This window comes from Stigmatopora argus, chromosome 9 (assembly GCF_051989625.1).
Source record: "Stigmatopora argus isolate UIUO_Sarg chromosome 9, RoL_Sarg_1.0, whole genome shotgun sequence".
Classification (NCBI taxonomy): domain Eukaryota; kingdom Metazoa; phylum Chordata; class Actinopteri; order Syngnathiformes; family Syngnathidae; genus Stigmatopora; species Stigmatopora argus.
The window spans coordinates 18,624,684-18,644,220 of NC_135395.1; the positions used below are offsets into that span (position 1 = coordinate 18,624,684).

At 44.9% G+C, this 19,537-nt stretch overlaps 3 protein-coding genes across 17 annotated transcripts in view; all 3 read right to left on the minus strand.

The window, feature by feature from the left end:
- The window catches only part of LOC144081924 (protocadherin alpha-C2-like), a 91,110-nt gene that overhangs the window by 21,651 nt on the left and 49,922 nt on the right, over positions 1-19,537 (minus strand). Inside the window, exon 1 of one of the 15 annotated variants that reach the window (XM_077608482.1) lies at positions 10,080-12,921. The exons of 12 other annotated variants lie outside the window; for them this stretch is intronic. In XM_077608482.1, coding sequence (XP_077464608.1) covers positions 10,080-12,482 — 2,403 coding nt within the window. In that variant the 5' untranslated portion in view covers positions 12,483-12,921. Of the gene's footprint in view, positions 1-35; positions 2,653-3,382; positions 5,768-10,079; positions 12,922-19,537 lie in introns of those variants that run through there. 2 more of the 15 variants (XM_077608483.1, XM_077608485.1) reach the window with 2 other exon arrangements.
- Positions 5,816-9,231, minus strand: LOC144081927 (protocadherin alpha-8-like). The gene is made up of 2 exons (XM_077608504.1): positions 6,726-9,231; positions 5,816-5,917 (listed from the first exon to the last, which is right to left on the minus strand). Exons 1-2 carry the CDS (start codon positions 9,099-9,101, stop codon positions 5,816-5,818), a joined length of 2,478 nt encoding a protein of 825 aa, XP_077464630.1. The 5' UTR covers positions 9,102-9,231.
- Positions 13,167-18,952, minus strand: LOC144082603 (protocadherin alpha-8-like). The gene is made up of 5 exons (XM_077609859.1): positions 18,746-18,952; positions 16,586-18,569; positions 15,442-15,678; positions 13,282-14,094; positions 13,167-13,172 (listed from the first exon to the last, which is right to left on the minus strand). The coding sequence occupies exons 1-5, from the start codon at positions 18,808-18,810 to the stop codon at positions 13,167-13,169; spliced, it is 3,105 nt and encodes a 1,034-aa protein (XP_077465985.1). The 5' UTR covers positions 18,811-18,952.

A 19,537-nucleotide genomic window follows, 5' to 3' on the forward strand; every position in this document is an offset into this window, starting at 1 on the left:
AGGCATAGAGAGATTATGGTACATTTTAAGCCTACCTTTTCTGTGTTAGGCAAAGTCTGAGTCCTGGAAAAAGTGTCTCCTCCATTAATACTGATCAGTTCTGCCTCTACGGGTGGAAACGGTGTGGGGAAAACCACCATGTCACTTTTGAGTGTGTCTGAGCTGAAGCAAACGTCGTACTGCTGCGTTGCTTTGGAGTAAGACCAGCTCCCGTCGGGGTGGGTGGTAATCATGGGGGCCCCGTACCTCTCCAGACTTGCGTCCGTCTGTTGGTGGCACCTGAAGGCCACCAAAGCCAGCAGGCTGAGCAGGAAGACCAGCGACACGGCCACGATGGCTACCAGCAAGTACAAGTGCAAATGGGAGAAGCTCTCCTCCTTGACGGGGACATGTCTGAATGGAATGCCGCTGTCCACCGTGCCTTCCATCACCAGCACGTCCATAGACACGGTCGCCGACAGGGGGGATTCACCATTGTCAGATACCAGCACCAGTAAGGGGTGACTCTTCAGGTCATTGTCACTCATTTTCCGCTTAGTGCGGATCTCCCCGGTGCTGGTTCCGATCCGGAAGAGGTTGTGGTGGCCTTTGGGCTCTGACAGATGATAGGAGAGCAGTGCATTGTATCCTGAGTCAGCGTCTACGGCTCTGATCTTGCCCACAAAGTAGCCTGCTTCGGCGGAGTAAGGGATGCTCTCGCTGTTGACGGAGCCGCGCTCTGAATAGGGGGCCAAAATGGCCGGACTGTTGTCGTTCTCATCCAGGATATAAACATTGACGGTAACATTGCTACTAAGTGGAGGAACACCAGAATCTGTGGCCTGAACTTTGAACTGAAACGTCTTTAACTTCTCATAGTCAAAAGACTGCAAACTTAGTATTTCTCCACTATCTGAGTTCATGTGAAGAAGTGATGAAATTGGAATATTGCGAGGATAAGTATCTAACAATGCATATGACACTTTAGCATTTGCATCCAAATCAGGGTCAGTTGCTTTGATGGAGCAAACAGAATATCCAGTTGGACTATTTTCTTTAACGTATACATTAACAATAGGTTCCATAAAATGTGGTGCATTATCATTAACATCAGAAACCTGAACAGGAATTGTTTTGAAAGTGGACATTGGTGGACTTCCTCCATCTGTGGCCAAAATAGAGACATTATAAAGGGAGGTGCTTTCTCTATCCAGTGCTCCATCAACTACTAGAGAATAGTCATTTTTGTAATTGGACTTTAGTTTAAACGGAACCGAGCCAACTACTTCGCAGTTGATGACACCGTTGCTGCCACCATCCTCGTCACTGACGGTAATCAAAGCTACAATGGTCCCCACTTCTGCATTTTCCTTCACCGGTGTCATCAGTGATGTCACCGTTATTTCAGGAGCGTTGTCATTTATATCAATAATTTCTATTAGTAGTTTAGCATGTGCGGTACGAGGAACTGTCCCCTGATCCATTGCTTGAATTCTGACTTCATAAGCAGGGGTTTCTTCATAATCTAACTTACCCTTGATCGCAATTTCTCCTGTTTCTTCATTAAGATCGAAAATATTAGATGGATCATTGTTTCCTCGTTTGATGAATGAATACCTTATTTTACTGTTCATGCCTTCGTCCATGTCAGTTGCATTTAATTTAATCAGAACCGAGCCCTGCACGGCGTCTTCATTCACGCGCACTTTATACAGAGACTTGCTAAACACGGGCACATTGTCGTTAACATCGAGCACATTGACGCGTATTTGCAAAGAGCCTGACTTTGGAGGTTTGCCCCCGTCGACGGCTGTCAATGCAAGTGCAATATGCGATTGTTTCTCTCGATCTAAAGGTTTTTGAAGCACCAATTCGGCAGACAAGCCATGCTCACCTCCGCTCTGCACATCCAATGTAAAATGTTCATTATTGCTGAGTTTATAGCTCCTTACAGAATGTGTGCCCACGTCTGTGTCCACGGCCACTGGTAGGAGGTAACGCTCCCCCGGCAATGCTGATTCAGAAATGTTTAAACTGTATGTATTTTCTATGAAAGACGGCGAATTGTCGTTTATATCCAAAATAATGATCTCAACGCGATGTGCCACCATTGGATTGTTTAACACGGCTTGTATCTTTAATGAACATTTGACCACATTCGGACAAAGCTCCTCCCTGTCAATTCTTTGATTTACAAATAGATTCCCGTTCAGTAGATTGATGTTAAAATACTCTTTACTGTAGCTGGAAACCACTCGCAGACCTCTGGCGTCCAGCTCGTTCAGGTTGAGGTTTAAATCCTTGACTATATTCCCCACCACGAAGCCTTTGTTCGCCTCCTCGTGAATGGAGTAGGACAGTTGCGACGCGGACGAGCCATCAAAACAAAGAAGCAAAGCAATGTAAATCCCCCAATCGAGTCTTTGCCGGCGTGTCCTCATCGTCGACGCAGGAAAATGCAAGCAATCCTATCTGTCCTTTATCCACATTTAGATAATTCCGTCCGAAGCAGTCAGACTTTTGGGTGGTTTCTCGACGCGTATAGGCGCCTTCTGCGCATGAACTAGCGACTGGTGACGGTTTCTTTCTTTCTTACAAGGCGGAGTCGAGCAAGCGAGAAGCCAACAAAATACAAAACGTCAAATCCACGGTCTCCTGCGACCCCATGTGGTCAATTTAGGGTAAATTGATTTCTACTATCATTTCCAAACTGCACTCATCCCAAAGACCACGTCTGACTTTATTAGACTAAGATCCCAAGATAAAATGATCCCTATGTGTCTTCTGGGGATATCACAAATCATAGAATATAAAATTTAATAAATGAATCAAATATTTTCTTTCCATGACCACTACTTATACATACCCCTACTGTTACTACCACTAAAATAGGCCGTAACAGCAACGACATGGCTGAGTGTACAAAGCCAGACTGAAGGTATGAAGATTTAATCACTCATATGTATGCAAATGATGAGGGTTCATTTTCTACTGAGTGTATGGCTATGAAAAGTTGATCTTTGTCTCTGTGCTCTGTGATTGACTGATAAACACTCAATTCACCTTAGAGCTGTCACAACATGGCTTATTACCCAGCTAGCCTCCACCTTTAGTCGAAAAAAAAACACGTGTAAAATGGATAGGTTAAATTGATACTGTATGAGGAACCCACTACAATAACAATCCCAATGAGGTCCAGCACCATGGACAGTGGCATATGTGTTTTAGCATTACACTAGGCATTGATAAAGAAAAAGATAGAAATGATCCTTATTCCTTCTCACTTGTATACATGCTGTTTAAAATATATTGCAAAGATGAATTGTACTGAAAAGTTTTAGCAGTATTTGTCAATCACCAAAAGTAGCAAAAGAAAATGTGAGGGGGAAATAGTTCACCCTACCTTCTCAGTGGTGGGTAAAGTCTGAGTTCTGTTAAAGGTGTCTCCTCCATTAATGCTGATGAGTTCTGCCTCTACGGGTGGAAACGGTGTGGGAAAAACCACCATGTCACTTTTCAGCGTGTCTGAGCTGAAGCACACGTCGTACTGCTGCGTCGCTTTGGAGTAAGACCAGCTCCCGTCGGGGTGGGTGGTGATCATGGGGGCCCCGTACCTCTCCAGACTTGCGTCCGCCTGTCGGTGGCACCTGAAGGCCACCAAAGCCAGCAGGCTGAGCAGGAAGACCAGCGACACGGCCACGATAGCCACCAGGAGGTACAAGTGCAAAAGGGAGAAGCTCTCCTCCGTGACGGGCACATGTCTGAATGGAGTGCCACTGTCCACCGTGCCTTCCAGAACTAACACGTCCATAGACACGGTCGCTGAAAGGGGGGATTCACCATTGTCAGATACCAGCACCAGCAAGGGGTGACTCTTCAGGTCATTGTCACTCAATTTCCGCTTAGTGCGGATCTCCCCGGTGCTGGTTCCGATCCGGAAGAGGTTGTTGTTGCCTTTAGGTTCCGACAGGTGATAGGAGAGCAATGCATTGTATCCAGAGTCGGCGTCTACTGCCCTGATTTTGGCCACAAAGTAGCCGGCTTCGGCGGAATAAGGGATGCTCTCGCTGTTGACGGAGCCACGCTCTGAATAGGGGGCCAAAATGGCCGGACTGTTGTCATTCTCATCCAGAATAAAAACATTGACGGTCAAGTTGCTGCTGAGTGGAGGAACGCCAGAATCTGTGGCCTGCACTTTGAACTGAAACGTCTTTAACTTCTCATAGTCAAAAGACTGCAAGCTTAATATGTCTCCACTATCTGAGTTCATGTGAAGAAGTGATGAAATTGGAATATTGTGAGGATAAGTATCTAACAAAGCATATGACACTTTAGCATTTGCATCCAAATCAGGGTCAGTTGCTTTGATGGAGCAAACAGAATATCCAGTTGGACTATTTTCTTTAACGTATACATTAACAATAGGTTCCATAAAATGTGGTGCATTATCATTAACATCAGAAACCTGAACAGGAATAGTTTTGGAAGTGGACATTGGTGGACTTCCTCCATCCGTGGCCAAAATAGAGACATTATAAAGGGAGGTGCTTTCCCTATCCAGTGCTCCATCAACTACTAGAGAATAGTCATTTTTGTAATTGGACTTTAGTTTGAACGGAACCGAGCCAACTACTTCGCAGTTGATGACACCGTTGCTGCCACCATCCTTATCACTGACGGTAATCAAAGCTACAATTGTCCCCACGTCTGCATTTTCCTTGACCGGGGTCATCAGAGACGTCACCGTTATTTCAGGAGCATTGTCATTCATATCAATGATTTCAATTAGTAGTTTTGCATGTGCACTACGGGGGGATTGACCTTGATCCTTTGCTTGAATTCTGACTTCATACGCAGGATTTTCTTCATAATCTAACGTGCCCTTGATTGTAATTTCTCCTGTTTCTTCATTAATATCGAAAATATTAGACGGATCATTGTTTCCTCGTTTGATCAATGAATACCTTATTTTACTGTTCATGCCTTCATCCATGTCAGTTGCATTTAATCTAATCACAACCGAGCCCTGCGCGGCGTTTTCATTCACGCTCACTTTATACAGAGACTTGCTAAACACGGGCACATTGTCGTTAACATCGAGCACATTGACGAATATTTGCAAAGAGCCTGACTTTGGAGGTTTGCCCCCGTCAACGGCTGTCAGCGCGAGTGCAATATGCGATTGTTTCTCTCGATCTAAAGGTTTTTGTAGCACTAATTCGGCAGACAAGCCATGCTCACCTACGCTCTGCAGGTCCAACGTAAAATGTTCATTATTGCTGAGTTTATAGCTCCTCACAGAATTTGAGCCCACGTCTGCGTCCAAGGCCACCGGTAAGAGGTAGCGCTCCCCCGGGAAAGCTGATTCAAAAATATCCAAATTGTAAACTTGTTCTATGAAAACAGGCGAATTGTCATTTATATCTAAAACACTGATCTCAACGCGATGGGCCACCATAGGATTGTTTAACACGGCTTGTATATTTAATGAACATTTGGCCACATTCGGACAAAGCTCCTCCCTGTCAATTCTTTGATTTACAATTAGATTCCCGTTCAGTAGATTGATGTTAAAATACTCTTTACTGTAGCTGGAAACCACTCGCAGACCTCTGGCGTCCAGCTCGTTCAGGTTGAGGTTTAAATCCTTGACTATATTCCCCACCACGAAGCCTTTGTTCGCCTCCTCGTGAATTGAGTAGGACAGTTGCGACGCGGACGAGCCGTCAAAACAAAGAAGCAAAGCAAAGTAAATCCCCCAATCGAGTCTTTGCCGGCGCGTCCTCATCGTCAACGCAGGAAAATTCAAGCAATCCTATCTGTCCTTTATCCACATTTAGACAATTCCGTCCGAAGCAGTCCGACTTTTGGGTGGTTTCTCGACGCGCACAGGCGCTTTCTGCGCACCAACTAGCAACTGATGACGGTTTCTTTCTTTCTTACAAGGCGGAGTCGAGCAAGCGAGAAGCCAACAAAATACAAAACGTCAAATCCACGGTCTCTTGCGACCCCATGTGGTCACTTTAGGGTAACTTGATTTCTACCACCATTTCCAAACTGAACTCATCCCTCAGACCACGTCTGACTTTATTAGATCCCACGATAAAATGATTCCTATGTGTCTTCTGTGGATATCACGAATCATAGAATATACAATTTAATACATGAATCAAATATTTTCTTTTCATGACTACTACTTATACATACCCCTACTGCTACTACTACCAAAATGGACCGTAACAGCAACGAGATGACTGAGTGTACAAACGCAGACTGAATGTGTGAAGATTTAATCACTCATATGTATGCAAATGATGAGGGTTCATTTTCTATTGAGTGTATGGCTATGAAAAGTTGATCTTTGTCTCTGTGCTCTGTGATTGACTGATAAACACTCAATTCACCTTAGAGGTGTCACAACATGGCTTATTCTCCAGCTAGCCTCCACCCTTAGTCGAAAAAAACAGGTGCAAAATGGATAGGTTAAATTGAAACTGTATAAGAAACTCACTACAACGATAATCACCCCAATGAAGTCCAGCACCATGGACAGTGGCATATGAGTTCTAGCCATTACACTAGGCATTGATAAAGAAAAAGATAGAAATGATCCCCATACCTTCTCACTTGTATACATGCTGTTTAAAATACACTGCAAGGATGAATTGTACTGAAAAGTTTTAGCAATGTTTGTCAATCACCAAAAGTAGCAAAAGAAGATGTGAGGTGTAAATAGTTCACCCTACCTTCTCAGTGGTGGGTAAAGTCTGAGTTCTGTTAAAGGTGTCTCCTCCATTAATGCTGATGAGTTCTGCCTCTATGGGTGGAAACGGTGTGGGGAAAACCACCATGTCACTTTTCAGCGTGTCTGAGCTGAAGCACACGTCGTACTGCTGCGTAGCTTTGGAGTAAGACCAGCTCCCGTCGGGGTGGGTGGTGATCATGGGGGCCCCGTACCTCTCAAGACCTCCATCCGCCTGCCGGTGGCACCTGAAGGCCACCAAAGCCAGCAGGCTGAGCAGGAAGACCAGTGACACAGCCACAATGGCCACCAGAAGGTACAAGTGCAAATGGGAGAAGCTCTCTTCCTTGATGGGCACGTGTCTGAACGGAGTGCCGCTGTCCGCCATGCCTTCCATCACCAGCACGTCCATTGACACGGTGGCTGAAAGGGGGGATTCGCCATTATCAGATACCAGCACCAGCAAGGGGTGACTCTTCAGGTCATTGTCACTCATTTTTCGCTTGGTGCGAATCTCCCCGGTGCTGGTTCCGATCCGGAAGAGGTTGTTGTTGCCTTTAGGTTCTGACAGGTGATAGGAAAGCAATGCATTGTATCCCGAGTCGGCGTCTACGGCCCTGACCTTGGCCACAAAGTAGCCTGCTTCGGCGGAATAAGGGATGCTCTCGCTGTTGACAGAGCCGTGCTCAGAATAAGGGGCCAAAATGGCCGGACTATTGTCGTTCTCATCCAGGATATAAACATTGACGGTCACATTGCTGCTGAGTGGAGGAACACCAGAATCAGTGGCCTGGACTTTAAACTGAAATGTTTTTACCTTTTCGTAGTCAAAAGACTGCAAACTTAGTATTTCTCCACTATCTGAGTTCATGTGAAGAAGTGATGAAATTGGAATATTGCGAGGATAAGTATCTAACAATGCATATGACACTTTAGCATTTGCGTCCAAATCAGGGTCAGTTGCTTTGATGGAGCAAACAGAATATCCAGTTGGACTATTTTCTTTAACGTATACATTAACAATAGGTTCCATAAAATGTGGTTCATTATCATTAACATCAGAAACCTGAACAGGAATGGTTTTGGAAGTGGACATTGGTGGACTTCCTCCATCTGTGGCCAAAATAGAGACATTATAAAGGGAGGTACTTTCTCTATCCAGTGCTCCATCAACTACTAGAGAATAGTCATTTTTGTAATTGGACTTTAGTTTAAATGGAACCGAGCCAACTATTTCGCAGTTAATGACACCGTTGCTGCCACCATCCTTATCGCTGACAGTAATCAAAGCGACAATTGTCCCCACTTCTGCATTTTCCTTGACCGGTGTCATCAGTGATGTCACCGTTATTTCCGGAGCATTGTCATTTATATCAAGGATTTCTATGAGTAGTTTCGCATGTGCACTACGAGGGGAATGACCTTGATCCTTTGCTTGAATTCTAACTTCATAAGCAGGGGTCTCTTCATAATTTAACATACCTTTCACGATGATTTCTCCCGTTTCTTCATTCAGATCAAAAACATTAGACGGATCATCATTTCCACGTTTAATGAATGAATAACTAATTTTACTGTTCATGCCTTCATCTGAATCTGTTGCATTTAATTTAATCACAACTGAGCCCTGTGCGGCATTCTCACTCACGCGCACTTTATACAGCGATTTGCTAAATACTGGCGTGTTATCATTTAAGTCCACCACCACAATTTTTATAGGCAGTGTGCCAGATTTAACCGGTTTTCCTCCATCCACAGCGGTGAGCGTGAGCTCATGAACCGGAACCTTCTCTCGATCTAAAGCTTTATTCAGTATGAGCTCGGTAGACGCACCATGTTTTCCATCACTTTGCACATCCAGCGTAAAATACTCATTTGGACTCAGTTTGTACGTTTTGACCGAATTACTTCCCGTATCTGAATCCACTGCGACCGGGAGTAAATATCTCTCCCCCGGCGCCACAGATTCCGATATTTTTAAGGTATGTAATTCTTCTTGGAATTTGGGCGAGTTGTCGTTGACGTCCAAAACATTGATGTCAATGCGGTGCACGCTCATGGGCTCGCTCAGCACCGCCTGTATTCTCAGCAGGCACGTCCCGGCGCCGGGACAAAGCTCCTCCCGGTCTATTCTATCGTTCACAAAGAGGTTCCCCGTCCGCAGGTCCGCTTCCACGTACTTCTTACTGTGACTTGAAACAATGCGCAGGTCTCTGTTGTGCAGCTCTCGTAAGTCGAGGCTCAAATCCTTGGCGATATTTCCCACCACCGCGCCTTTGTTCGCCTCCTCGGGAACGGAGTAAGACAATTGTGAGGCTGATCCGTAACAAAAGAGCAGTGCAGCCACTAGATGAAGCCAAAAATGCTCCTTTGTGGCCATCGTTGTACAATAGCGATCGAAAATGATATCCAATGTTTTAGATCCACATCAGACGGAGATCTCCAGCGCGAACAACCGCTCCTGTCGCCAAATGCAACCCGAATGAACGTCAAAGCTGCAGCTAATGACACACGGCAAAACATTTCGTCCCTAGGAGCGGTTGTGTATGAAATCCTTTCTGTGGTCTAAGAGCGACCCCTTGCGGAAAAACAAGAACATGTCACCATTTTATAAATGACCAGTACTGTCAGCATCAAAGTACTATTAACGCTTCAAATATTGAAGAGGAAAAACAAAAGTACACCTCAGCTAAACTGCAGTGTTAGTGTTTCGAAGTATTGCATATGTGATGGATTGAAGCATGATCATGTCGATAAAATGTAGACAGACAGTGATGTCCCAAACACTTCCTTGTTATAAAGAAGTAAAGTGCTGTTTTTAGTTCCAAATAGAAATATGCTGTCCATCCTGCAACTGAGGGACATCAGATTGAATTTGTGAAACAAAAGGTTAGTGAAAAATTTAATTGGACTTCCAAACATAGCTATGGTCCACAACCTTAAGAAAAACTTTCATAATTGAGTTGCATGGGAAGATCAATGCTGTGAGTTTGAAAATCATACGAGTTATATTTGTTATGGCAAGCAGCAGCAACAGCAATAACAAAAGCAAAAACATCACCACGCATCCAAAACCTCGATACATAGTCTATCACTCACAAATAACCTTTCCAGTACTTGACTTACAAAACCCTGTAGATTATTATCTAGTCAGACTTTACTTATGTATTGCAAATGCAAATGTCACATAGTATATGTCGTCAGTCAGGAACCACAGAGTTGTATCACTTCTTATGTTCTCCAAATTCCATACTGTTCATTAGTCGCCATTTTAAAAAATACTTTAGTTTCATCTTTTTGCGATTTCTTTGTCTGTGGAAAATTAATTTATATATCAATAGTATGTGTTTTTCCTTACCTTTTCAGTGTTAGGTAAAGTCTGAGTCCTGCTAAAAGTGTCTCCTCCGTTAATACTGATCAGTTCCGCCTCTACGGGTGGGAATGGCGTGGGAAAAACCACCATGTCACTTTTCAGCGTGTCTGAGCTGAAGCACACGTCGTACTGCTGCGTAGCTTTGGAGTAAGACCAGCTCCCGTCGGGATGGGTGGTGATCATGGGGGCTCCGTACCTCTCCAGATTTGCATCCGTCTGTCGGTGGCACCTGAAGGCCACCAAAGCCAGCAGGCTGAGCAGGAAGACCAGCGAAACGGCCACGATGGCCACCAGCAAGTACAAGTGCAAATGGGAGAAGCTCTCCTCCTTGATGGGGACGTGTCTAAACGGAGCGCCGCTGTCCGCCGCACCTTCCAGCACCAGCACGTCCATAGACACGGTGGCTGACAGTGGGGATTCGCCATTATCAGATACCAGCACCAGCAAGGGGTGACTCTTCAGGTCATTGTCACTCATTTTCCGCTTGGTGCGGATCTCCCCGGTGCTGGTTCCGATTCGGAAGAGGTTGTTGTTGCCTTTGGGCTCAGAGAGGTGATAGGAGAGCAATGCATTGTATCCCGAGTCGGCGTCTACGGCCCTGATCTTGGCCACAAAGTAGCCGGCTTCGGCGGAATAAGGGATGCTCTCGCTGTTGACGGAGCCGTGCTCGGAATAGGGGGCCAAAATGGCCGGACTGTTGTCGTTCTCATCCAGGATATAAACATTTACTGTCACATTGCTGCTGAGTGGAGGAACGCCCGAGTCTGTTGCCTGAACTTTAAACTGAAAGGTCTTTAACGTCTCATAGTCAAAAGACTGCAAAGTGACTATAGCACCACTCTCAGAGTTGATGTTGATGTTTGAAGCCGCTTGTGTCGTTTTCAAAGAACTGTGGATCAAGCGATAAGCCGCTTTTCCATTTTCAAGCGAGTCAGCGTCTGTCGTGGTCAAAGTGAAAATAGTCGTCCCGACCGGACTGTTCTCCCTCACGTACGTTTGAATAACAGGCTCCGCAAATCGGGGTGGATTGTCGTTGACGTCGGCGACTTGAATTGGGATGACGTGCGTCGTGGACCGCGGTGGCGTTCCTTCATCACTCGCCGTAATTGTTACAAGATACTGGGAGGCGTCCTCTCGGTCAAGACGCCCGTCAACCAACAACGAGTAATAGTTCTTGTAGTTAAACTTCAAGGCGAAGGGCACGTCTCCCACGACGTTGCATTTGGTTTGGCCGTTTTTGCCCCCGTCTTTATCCGTAATCATCACCACGGCAATGGCAGTCCCGATCTCGGCGCCCTCTTTTACGGGACTCATGAGAGACGAGACGGTGATTTCCGGCGCGTTGTCATTCACGTCCATGACTTCTACTAAGACTTTGCTATGCGCCAAGCGAGGAGGAACGCCTTTGTCCCGCACTTGGACACGAATCTCATACGCCCGAGTCTCCTCATAATCAATCGTGCCTTTAACGGTCATTTCTCCGGTATCTTCATTCAGAGCAAATACATTATCTGGGTTAAAACGTCCTCTTTCCGCAAATGAGTACGCCAGTTGTCCATTAATGCCGTCGTCTAAGTCAGTAGCGGACAAGGTTAACAACGCAGTGCCAATATCTGCATTTTCAACAACTTGGACCTTGTAGAGCGATTGACTAAACAAAGGTGAATTATCATTGACGTCCAGGACGTTAATTTTGATTTGTATGGTCCCGGAACGCGGAGGTTTTCCTCCGTCAATAGCAATCAGCGTGAGATCGACTGTAGCCTCCTTTTCTCTGTCTAAGGCTTTTTGTAGCAACAATTCAGCAGAAACACTTTCTCCATTGCTTTGTACGTCCAATACAAAATATTCATTTGGCTTTAATTTATAGCTTTGGACTGAGTTTACACCCGCGTCGGCGTCATGTGCCAATGGGAGCGGATGTCTTTCTCCTAGATAATAATTTTCATACAGATCAATTGTCGTCGATTCTTGACTAAAAAACGGAGCATTGTCATTGATATCATTAATGATCACCTCAATTTGGTGAAGTCCACGAGGGTTGCTCAGCGCGGCTTCTATATTTAAAGAACATTTCAGCACATTGGGACACAGCTCCTCCCTGTCTATTCTGTCGTTAACGACCAATATTCCCGAGTCCAAATTGACGTCAAAATATTGCCTTTTGTGGGCCGAGTGGATGCGCAGACCCGCTGCTCGGAGTTGCTGCACGCTGAGGTTTAAATCCTTGGCGAGGTTTCCCACCGCGGTCCCTTTGTCTACCTCCTCTGAGACGGTGTAAGAGATCTGAGCCCTGGTCCAGCCGCACAGACAAAGAAGAGTGAAAAGGAGAGCCCCGATGGGAGCCTGATGGTCCTGAAAAGCCATTCCTGCTGAAATGGGCCACATCAATTCCGTTTCGCCTTCAATATATCCTCTGGAAATGAGCAAAAATCCGACATCCCTTTATGCATCCACTGCCGCTGCCGTTCCCTTCGCGTGGTTCGCCCAACTGCGTTGACTCGACGAGGAAACAACCCTCCCTCCCCATTTGTGACGTTTCCTATTTCGGCTGAGTCGCTGCACGTCAGACAAAATTTTATAGAGCGGTCTCCAGCGTCACCTTGTGACCGTTGTGGGGAAATGCAGTGATATACAATGGGATATGTTCTTTCGTTCACATTTTAAGTCATGCATACATTTATTTTCAAGAATGGGCTCAAAAGGCCCATTGTGGTTTTCGCAAATATTGTATAAAAAGAAGAATACTATAGGATAATATTCTCATGTTACAGTTCTCATGCCAACGTTAGATTTCACCGATACATTTGCATGAGGGAACTAGAAGGGAGTAAAGAGCCCCATGGACAGTACTCGTGCACCAATCCACTTCAGAACTATGGAGAGCGTCAAAGCAGTTTCATTTTCGTTTTAAAATAGAGGCCAATGGGCGGAGGTGTGGGGTTCACAAAAAAACTACATGCATCCCATTCATCTCCTGAAGTTCCCTTCCATCCTTATAACCATACACTTCCTGCTTGTCTGTGACAAACTCCACCTCTCAAACTACTCTTCAGACACTTCCTACGAATGTTAAAGCTAACGAAAAAAACATTAGGAAATAATTATAAGTATGAAAATCATCACTGCAATATCTAAATGTATATGAAATTCATAAACTTAATTTGAATCCATGGAATGTTCTTACCTTGTCATTATTTGGTAAAGTCTGAGTCCTGGTAAAGGTGTCTCCTCCATTAATACTGATCAGTTCTGCCTCTACGGGAGGGAACGGTGTGGGGAAAACCACCATGTCACTTTTAAGCGTGTCTGAGCTGAAGCACACGTCGTACTGCTGTGTAGCTTTGGAGTAAGACCAGGTCCCGTCAGGGTGGGTGGTGATCATGGGGGCCCCGTACCTCTCCAGACTTGCATCCGCCTGTCGGTGACACCTGAAGGCCACCAAAGCCAGCAGGCTGAGCAGGAAGACCAGCGACACGGCCACGATGGCCACGAGGAGGTACAAGTGCAAATGGGAGAAGCTCTCCTCCTTGATGGGCGCATGTCTGAACGGAGTGCCGCTGTCCACTGTGCCTTCCAGCACTAGCACGTCCATAGACACGGTGGCCGACAGGGGGGATTCGGCATTATCAGATACCAGCACCAGCAAGGGGTGACTCTTCAGGTCATTGTCACTCATTTTCCGCTTGGTTCGGATCTCCCCGGTGCTGCCTCCGATCCGGAAGAGGTTGTTGTTGCCTTTAGGTTCCGACAGGTGATAGGACAGCAATGCATTGTATCCCGAGTCGGCGTCTACGGCCCTGATCTTGGCCACAAAGTAGCCGGCTTCGGCGGAATAAGGGATGCTCTCGCTATTGACGGAGCCGTGCTCAGTATAAGGGGCCAAAATGGCCGGACTATTGTCGTTGTCATCCAGGATATAAACATTGACTGTCACATTGCTGCTGAGTGGAGGAACACCAGAGTCTGTGGCCTGAACTTTAAATTGAAATGTTTTTACCTTTTCATAGTCAAAAGATTGCAAGCTTAATATTTCCCCACTCTCCGAGTTCATGTTAATCAATGTATTTATTGGCACTACATCGGTTCTACCTTGCACAATAGAGTAAGTCACGTGGCCATTTTGATCCACATCATCATCAACTGCGGTCACTCTATGAATGACGGCTCCAGGTGGACTATTTTCTTTTATGTAAACATTAACAAGAGGCTCCGAAAAGTGAGGCTTATTGTCATTAACATCAGAGATGTGCACATTAATAACGCTAGTAGTAGAAAGAGGTGGAATCCCTTCATCATTTGCTGTAATGCTGATATTGTATACAGATACACTTTCCCTGTCTAGAGGACCACCAACAACCAACGAGTAGGAGTTCTTATAATTGGACTCGAGTTTGAAAGGCACTTCATTATCAATTTGACAGTGTACCAAGCCATTTTTCCCACTATCTTTGTCCTGTACCGAGACAATTGCAATAGCGGTTCCTATTGTTGCATCTTCTTTCACTGTGTTCAAAAGTAATGTGATTGAAATTTCAGGGGCATTGTCATTGATATCTAAAACTTGAATTAATAATTTGGTGTGAGATGTTAAAGGAGGTGAACCCCCATCACGGGCTTGTACCTGGAGCTCAAATGCATTGATGTCTTCAAAATCAATATGTTTCTTATTTGTCACTGTCCCAGTTTGTTCATCAATAGCAAACATACTTGTTTGCTTCTCCTTTCCCCCTGCAGTAAAAGAATAAAAAACCTGCCCGTGTTGGCCCTCGTCCAAATCAGTAGCATTCAGTGTAATAATGGATGTGCCAATTTCTACGTTCTCATACACACTTGCTTTGTAAAGCGTTTGGCTGAAAACCGGAGCATTGTCGTTGCTATCCAGCACATTGACAACAATGGTCATGGTGCCCGACTTAACTGGTGTTCCTCCATCAATGGCCGTCAATATGAGTGTGATTGCAGCCTGTTTTTCTCGATCCAAAAGCTTATGAAGCACTAATTCTGGAGTCACGCTTTCTCCTTTGTGTGACTCAAGAGAAAAATGTCCATTTGGGCTGAGCTTGTACAAATTGACAGTATTTTTACCGACATCCGCGTCATGAGCTGCATGCAGAGGGAATTTAGCTCCCGATGCTGTGCTTTCACTGACATTTAACATTTGGAGCCTTCTAGAAAATAATGGGTTGTTGTCATTTACGTCCGAGATTACGATTTCAATGTGGAATATTTTTAACGGATTATTAATAATGGCCTCTACACTAAGAGAACACTTGGCTTCATCGCCACACAGTTCTTCTCTATCTATTCTCTCATGAACATAGAGAACACCCGTCTTTACGTTTACCTCAAAATATTTCTTCTTTGCTCCCGAAACGATCTGAAACATGCGGGTCTCCAAATCCTGGACATTTAAGCTTAAATCCTTGGCCACATTTCCCACAAAGGTCCCAACGTTCACCTCCTCCGCCACCGAGTAAGAGAGCTGGCCGCAAACGGCTTCCCAGAAACACTCCAGCAGCACCAAGAACAGATAGATCCGCACAGAGCTCCATTTGCTTGACGCAGGCATTATTCCAGACATCTACAAAAGATTGAATCCCAGCGTAGAACGACCCCACTCCCCTCCGTGTCTTATGCCGTCTCGAAGCCTTTGTTCCACTGACGAGGAACGGCACGAACGTTTTGGGAGGAGCACAGCTCGCCCAACGAGGATGCAAAGATGCCACGGTCCACTTCGCCCTCTAGTGGAACTATACGTAAATTACAACCAGTACCATATAATTGTAACCAATATAGGGCGGACCAATATGTACGACCTTCAATAACATAGGAAACAACTCCCAAAATAATAATAAAAAAATAGATAAATAAACTGTGTGAATAAAATCCACATTGTGTGTTATGGTAAAGTTGCATTTTTTTGCCTAAAGAATCTTTCCATGTATGAAGGATGTTATATATATACGGTTAAAACAGCAAGAAAACTAAAGTTGGGGGTTCAAAAACAATATTATTTAAATTGCCAACAAATAGGTTACCTCCAACTAAACATCACTCACAAGCATGCAAGTAGAAACTTTGCTCAGCACCTTGGAGAGAGCATTTTACACTAATTGTTTAGAACCTGACTTTGCCCAAAAAAGGAAAAAAACGAACATTCTCAGCTATATTTAAAAATATATATATACGATTTGTCAGGAAAAATACCCACAAGTTTCAAGGTCAAATGAAGGAAAATAATATACACATGATGATATTTACATGTGCACTCTACTGGATGAAGCATAGTCACAGTTCATAAATATTCTGATGTGCAACTAATTGTTATGATGCAACAGATGCTCTTTATCTACCAACTAGTACAAAAGCGTCCATTTAAGCGCATCAACGTCAAACCTTCAAGAAACCACTTGGGCTTTTTAATTCATATATGTTCATATTGACAATATTTGCAAAATACGATTAAAGGAAGGAAATATGCCTCCTACCTTTTCAGTGTTAGGTAAAGTCTGAGTCCTGCTAAAAGTGTCTCCTCCGTTAATACTGATCAGTTCTGCCTCGACGGGTGGGAATGGCGTGGGGAAAACCACCATGTCACTTTTGAGGGTGTCTGAGCTGAAGCACACGTCGTACTGCTGCGTAGCTTTGGAGTAAGACCAGCTCCCGTCGGGGTGGGTGGTGATCATGGGGGCCCCGTACCTCTCAAGACCTCCATCCGCCTGCCGGTGGCACCTGAAGGCCACCAAAGCCAGCAGGCTGAGCAGGAAGACCAGCGACACGGCCACGATGGCCACCAGCAAGTACAAGTGCAAATGAGAGAAGCTCTCCTCCTTGACCGGGACATGTCTGAACGGAGTACCACTGTCCGCCATGCCTTCCATCACCAGCACGTCCATTGACACGGTGGCTGACAGGGGGGATTCACCATTGTCAGATACCAGCACCAGCAAGGGGTGACTCTTCAGGTCATTGTCACTCATTTTACGCTTGGTGCGGATCTCCCCGGTGCTGCCTCCGATCCGGAAGAGGTTGTTGTTGCCTTTAGGTTCCGACAGGTGATAGGACAGCAATGCATTGTATCCGGAGTCGGCATCTACGGCCCTGATCTTGGCCACAAAGTAGCCGGCTTCGGCGGAATAAGGGATGCTCTCGCTGTTGACGGAGCCATGCTCTGAATAAGGGGCCAAAATGGACGGACTGTTGTCGTTCTCATCCAGGATATAAACATTGACGGTAACATTGCTACTAAGTGGAGGAACACCAGAATCTGTGGCCTGAACTTTAAACTGAAATGTTTTTACCTTTTCATAGTCAAAAGACTGCAAGCTTAATATTTCCCCACTCTCCAAGTTCATGTTAATCAATGTATTTATTGGCACTGCATCGGTTCTACTTTGCATAATGGAGTAAGTCACATGCCCATTTTGATCCACATCATCATCTACTGCGGTCACTTTATGAATGACGGCTCCAGGCGGACTATTTTCTTTGATATAAACATTAATGAGAGGCTCTGAAAAGTGAGGCTTATTGTCATTAACATCAGAAATGTGCACATTAATAATGCTGGTCGTCGACAGAGGTGGAATCCCTTCATCATTTGCAGTAATGCTGATATTGTACACGGATACACTTTCCCTGTCTAAAGGACCACCAACAACCAACGAGTAGGAGTTCTTATAATTGGCCTCAAGTTTGAAAGGCACGTCATTATCAATTTGACAGCGTACCAAGCCATTTTGCCCACTATCCTTGTCCATTACGGAGACAATTGCAATGGCAGTGCCAGCGGTGGCATCTTCTCTTACAGTTTTCAATAATGGCGTCACTGCAATTTCCGGCTCATTGTCGTTGACATCCAAAACTTCAATCAATAATTTGGCATGAGAAGTCAACGGAGAAGCGCCCCCATCGCTGGCTCGTATTCGGAGTTCAAATGCATTTGTCTTTTCAAAGTCAATCTTTTGCTTATTTGTGACGGTCCCCGTTTTCTCATCAATCCCAAACACATTAGTTTGTTTCTCTCTTCCTCCCGCATTGAAAGAATAAAACACCTGTCCATTTCGCCCTGCATCCAAATCCGTAGCATTCAATGTTATGATGGATGTGCCAATTTCAATGTTCTCGTACACACTGGCTTTGTATAGCGTTTGACTGAAAACCGGAACATTGTCGTTAATATCCAGCACATTGACAACAATGGTCATGGTGCCTGACTTAGCTGGTGTTCCTCCATCGATGGCCGTCAATATGAGTGTAAATGCAGCCTGTTTTTCACGATCCAAAAGCTTATGAAGCACTAATTCTGGAGTCACGCTTTCTCCTTTGTGTGCCTCAAGAGAAAAGTGTCCATTTTGGCTGATCTTGTACGAATTGACAGCATTTCTACCGACATCTGCGTCATGAGCTGGGTGCAGGGGGAATTTAGATCCCACGGGTGTCGTCTCACTCATGTTGAGGAACTGTTCGCGGCTTGAAAATAAGGGGTAATTGTCGTTGACATCTAATATTGTGATTTCAATACGATATAGTTTTAACGGGTTATTAATGACGGCTTCTACGCCGAGTGAACATTTGGCTTCATCTCCACACAGTTCTTCTCTATCTATTCTCTCGTTAACGTAGAGGACGCCGGTCTTTACATTTACCTCGAAATATTTGGTCTTGGCTCCCGAAACGATCTGAAACGTGCGAGCCTCCAAATCCTGGACATTTAAGGTGAGATCCTTGGCCACATTTCCAACAAAGGTCCCCACGTTCACCTCCTCCGCCACCGAGTAAGAGAGCTGGCCGTAAACGGCTTCCCAGAAACACTCCAGCAGCACCAAGAACAGATAGATCCGCACAAAACTCCATTTGCTTGACGCAAGCATCATTCCATGATCCAGATAAGAAGAACGGATGACAAAAAAGATTCTTTTTTTAAGACAGACTGCGACAAACTATTCTAATTCTTTTGTGGAGCGATCCTCGCTGCCTCGGCGTCTTGCTCTGTCGGAGGTTCTTTGTTACAATGACGAAAAATGACGTACTACATTGGGGAGGAGTTCCATGTCGCAGATTATCGTGTTCAATGCTACGGTCCATTGTGTCCTCTAGTGGACATTTGCCCAAAGTACAACAGCCTGGCATTGAGATTTATTACAATTCCTTATAAGTAAGACAGTCATGTCAGGTGTTTCCATCATAATTAAATGAAATACTGTAAACATTACACCACTACTATATTTCTACAAAACCAATGAGGACATTCACTCCCCTTACTTCCCCCCCCCCCCAGAAATATAACAGCCATTAATTAGCATCTCTCTTCAAAAGTCATGGTTTAGGAATAATGGATGTATAAAGTTTCAGCAATAAAAGTAAACCTATGATTAAAAGTAATGTAAATAGACTTAATCCATTTTAGTTCTGAAATGGGAACTTTTGCATTCCTATTG

What these genes read in the sequence shown, in the direction of transcription:
- LOC144082603 (XM_077609859.1), bottom strand. Translation starts at nt 18,810, where the DNA reads ATGTCCAGGATTTGGAGGCTCGCACGTTTCAGATCGTTTCGGGAGCCA. An exon ending in CCAAGACCAAATATTTCGAG is followed by an intron (nt 18,570 to 18,745) that starts GTAAATGTAAAG and finishes CTTATTTTCAAG; the next exon opens with CCGCGAACAGTTCCTCAACA. An exon ending in CTTTACCTAACACTGAAAAG is followed by an intron (nt 15,679 to 16,585) that starts GTAGGAGGCATA and finishes AATCTTTTGTAG; the next exon opens with ATGTCTGGAATAATGCCTGC.
- LOC144081927 (XM_077608504.1), bottom strand. Translation starts at nt 9,101, where the DNA reads ATGGCCACAAAGGAGCATTTTTGGCTTCATCTAGTGGCTGCACTGCTC. An exon ending in CTTTACCCACCACTGAGAAG is followed by an intron (nt 5,918 to 6,725) that starts GTAGGGTGAACT and finishes CCGCCTTGTAAG; the next exon opens with AAAGAAAGAAACCGTCATCA.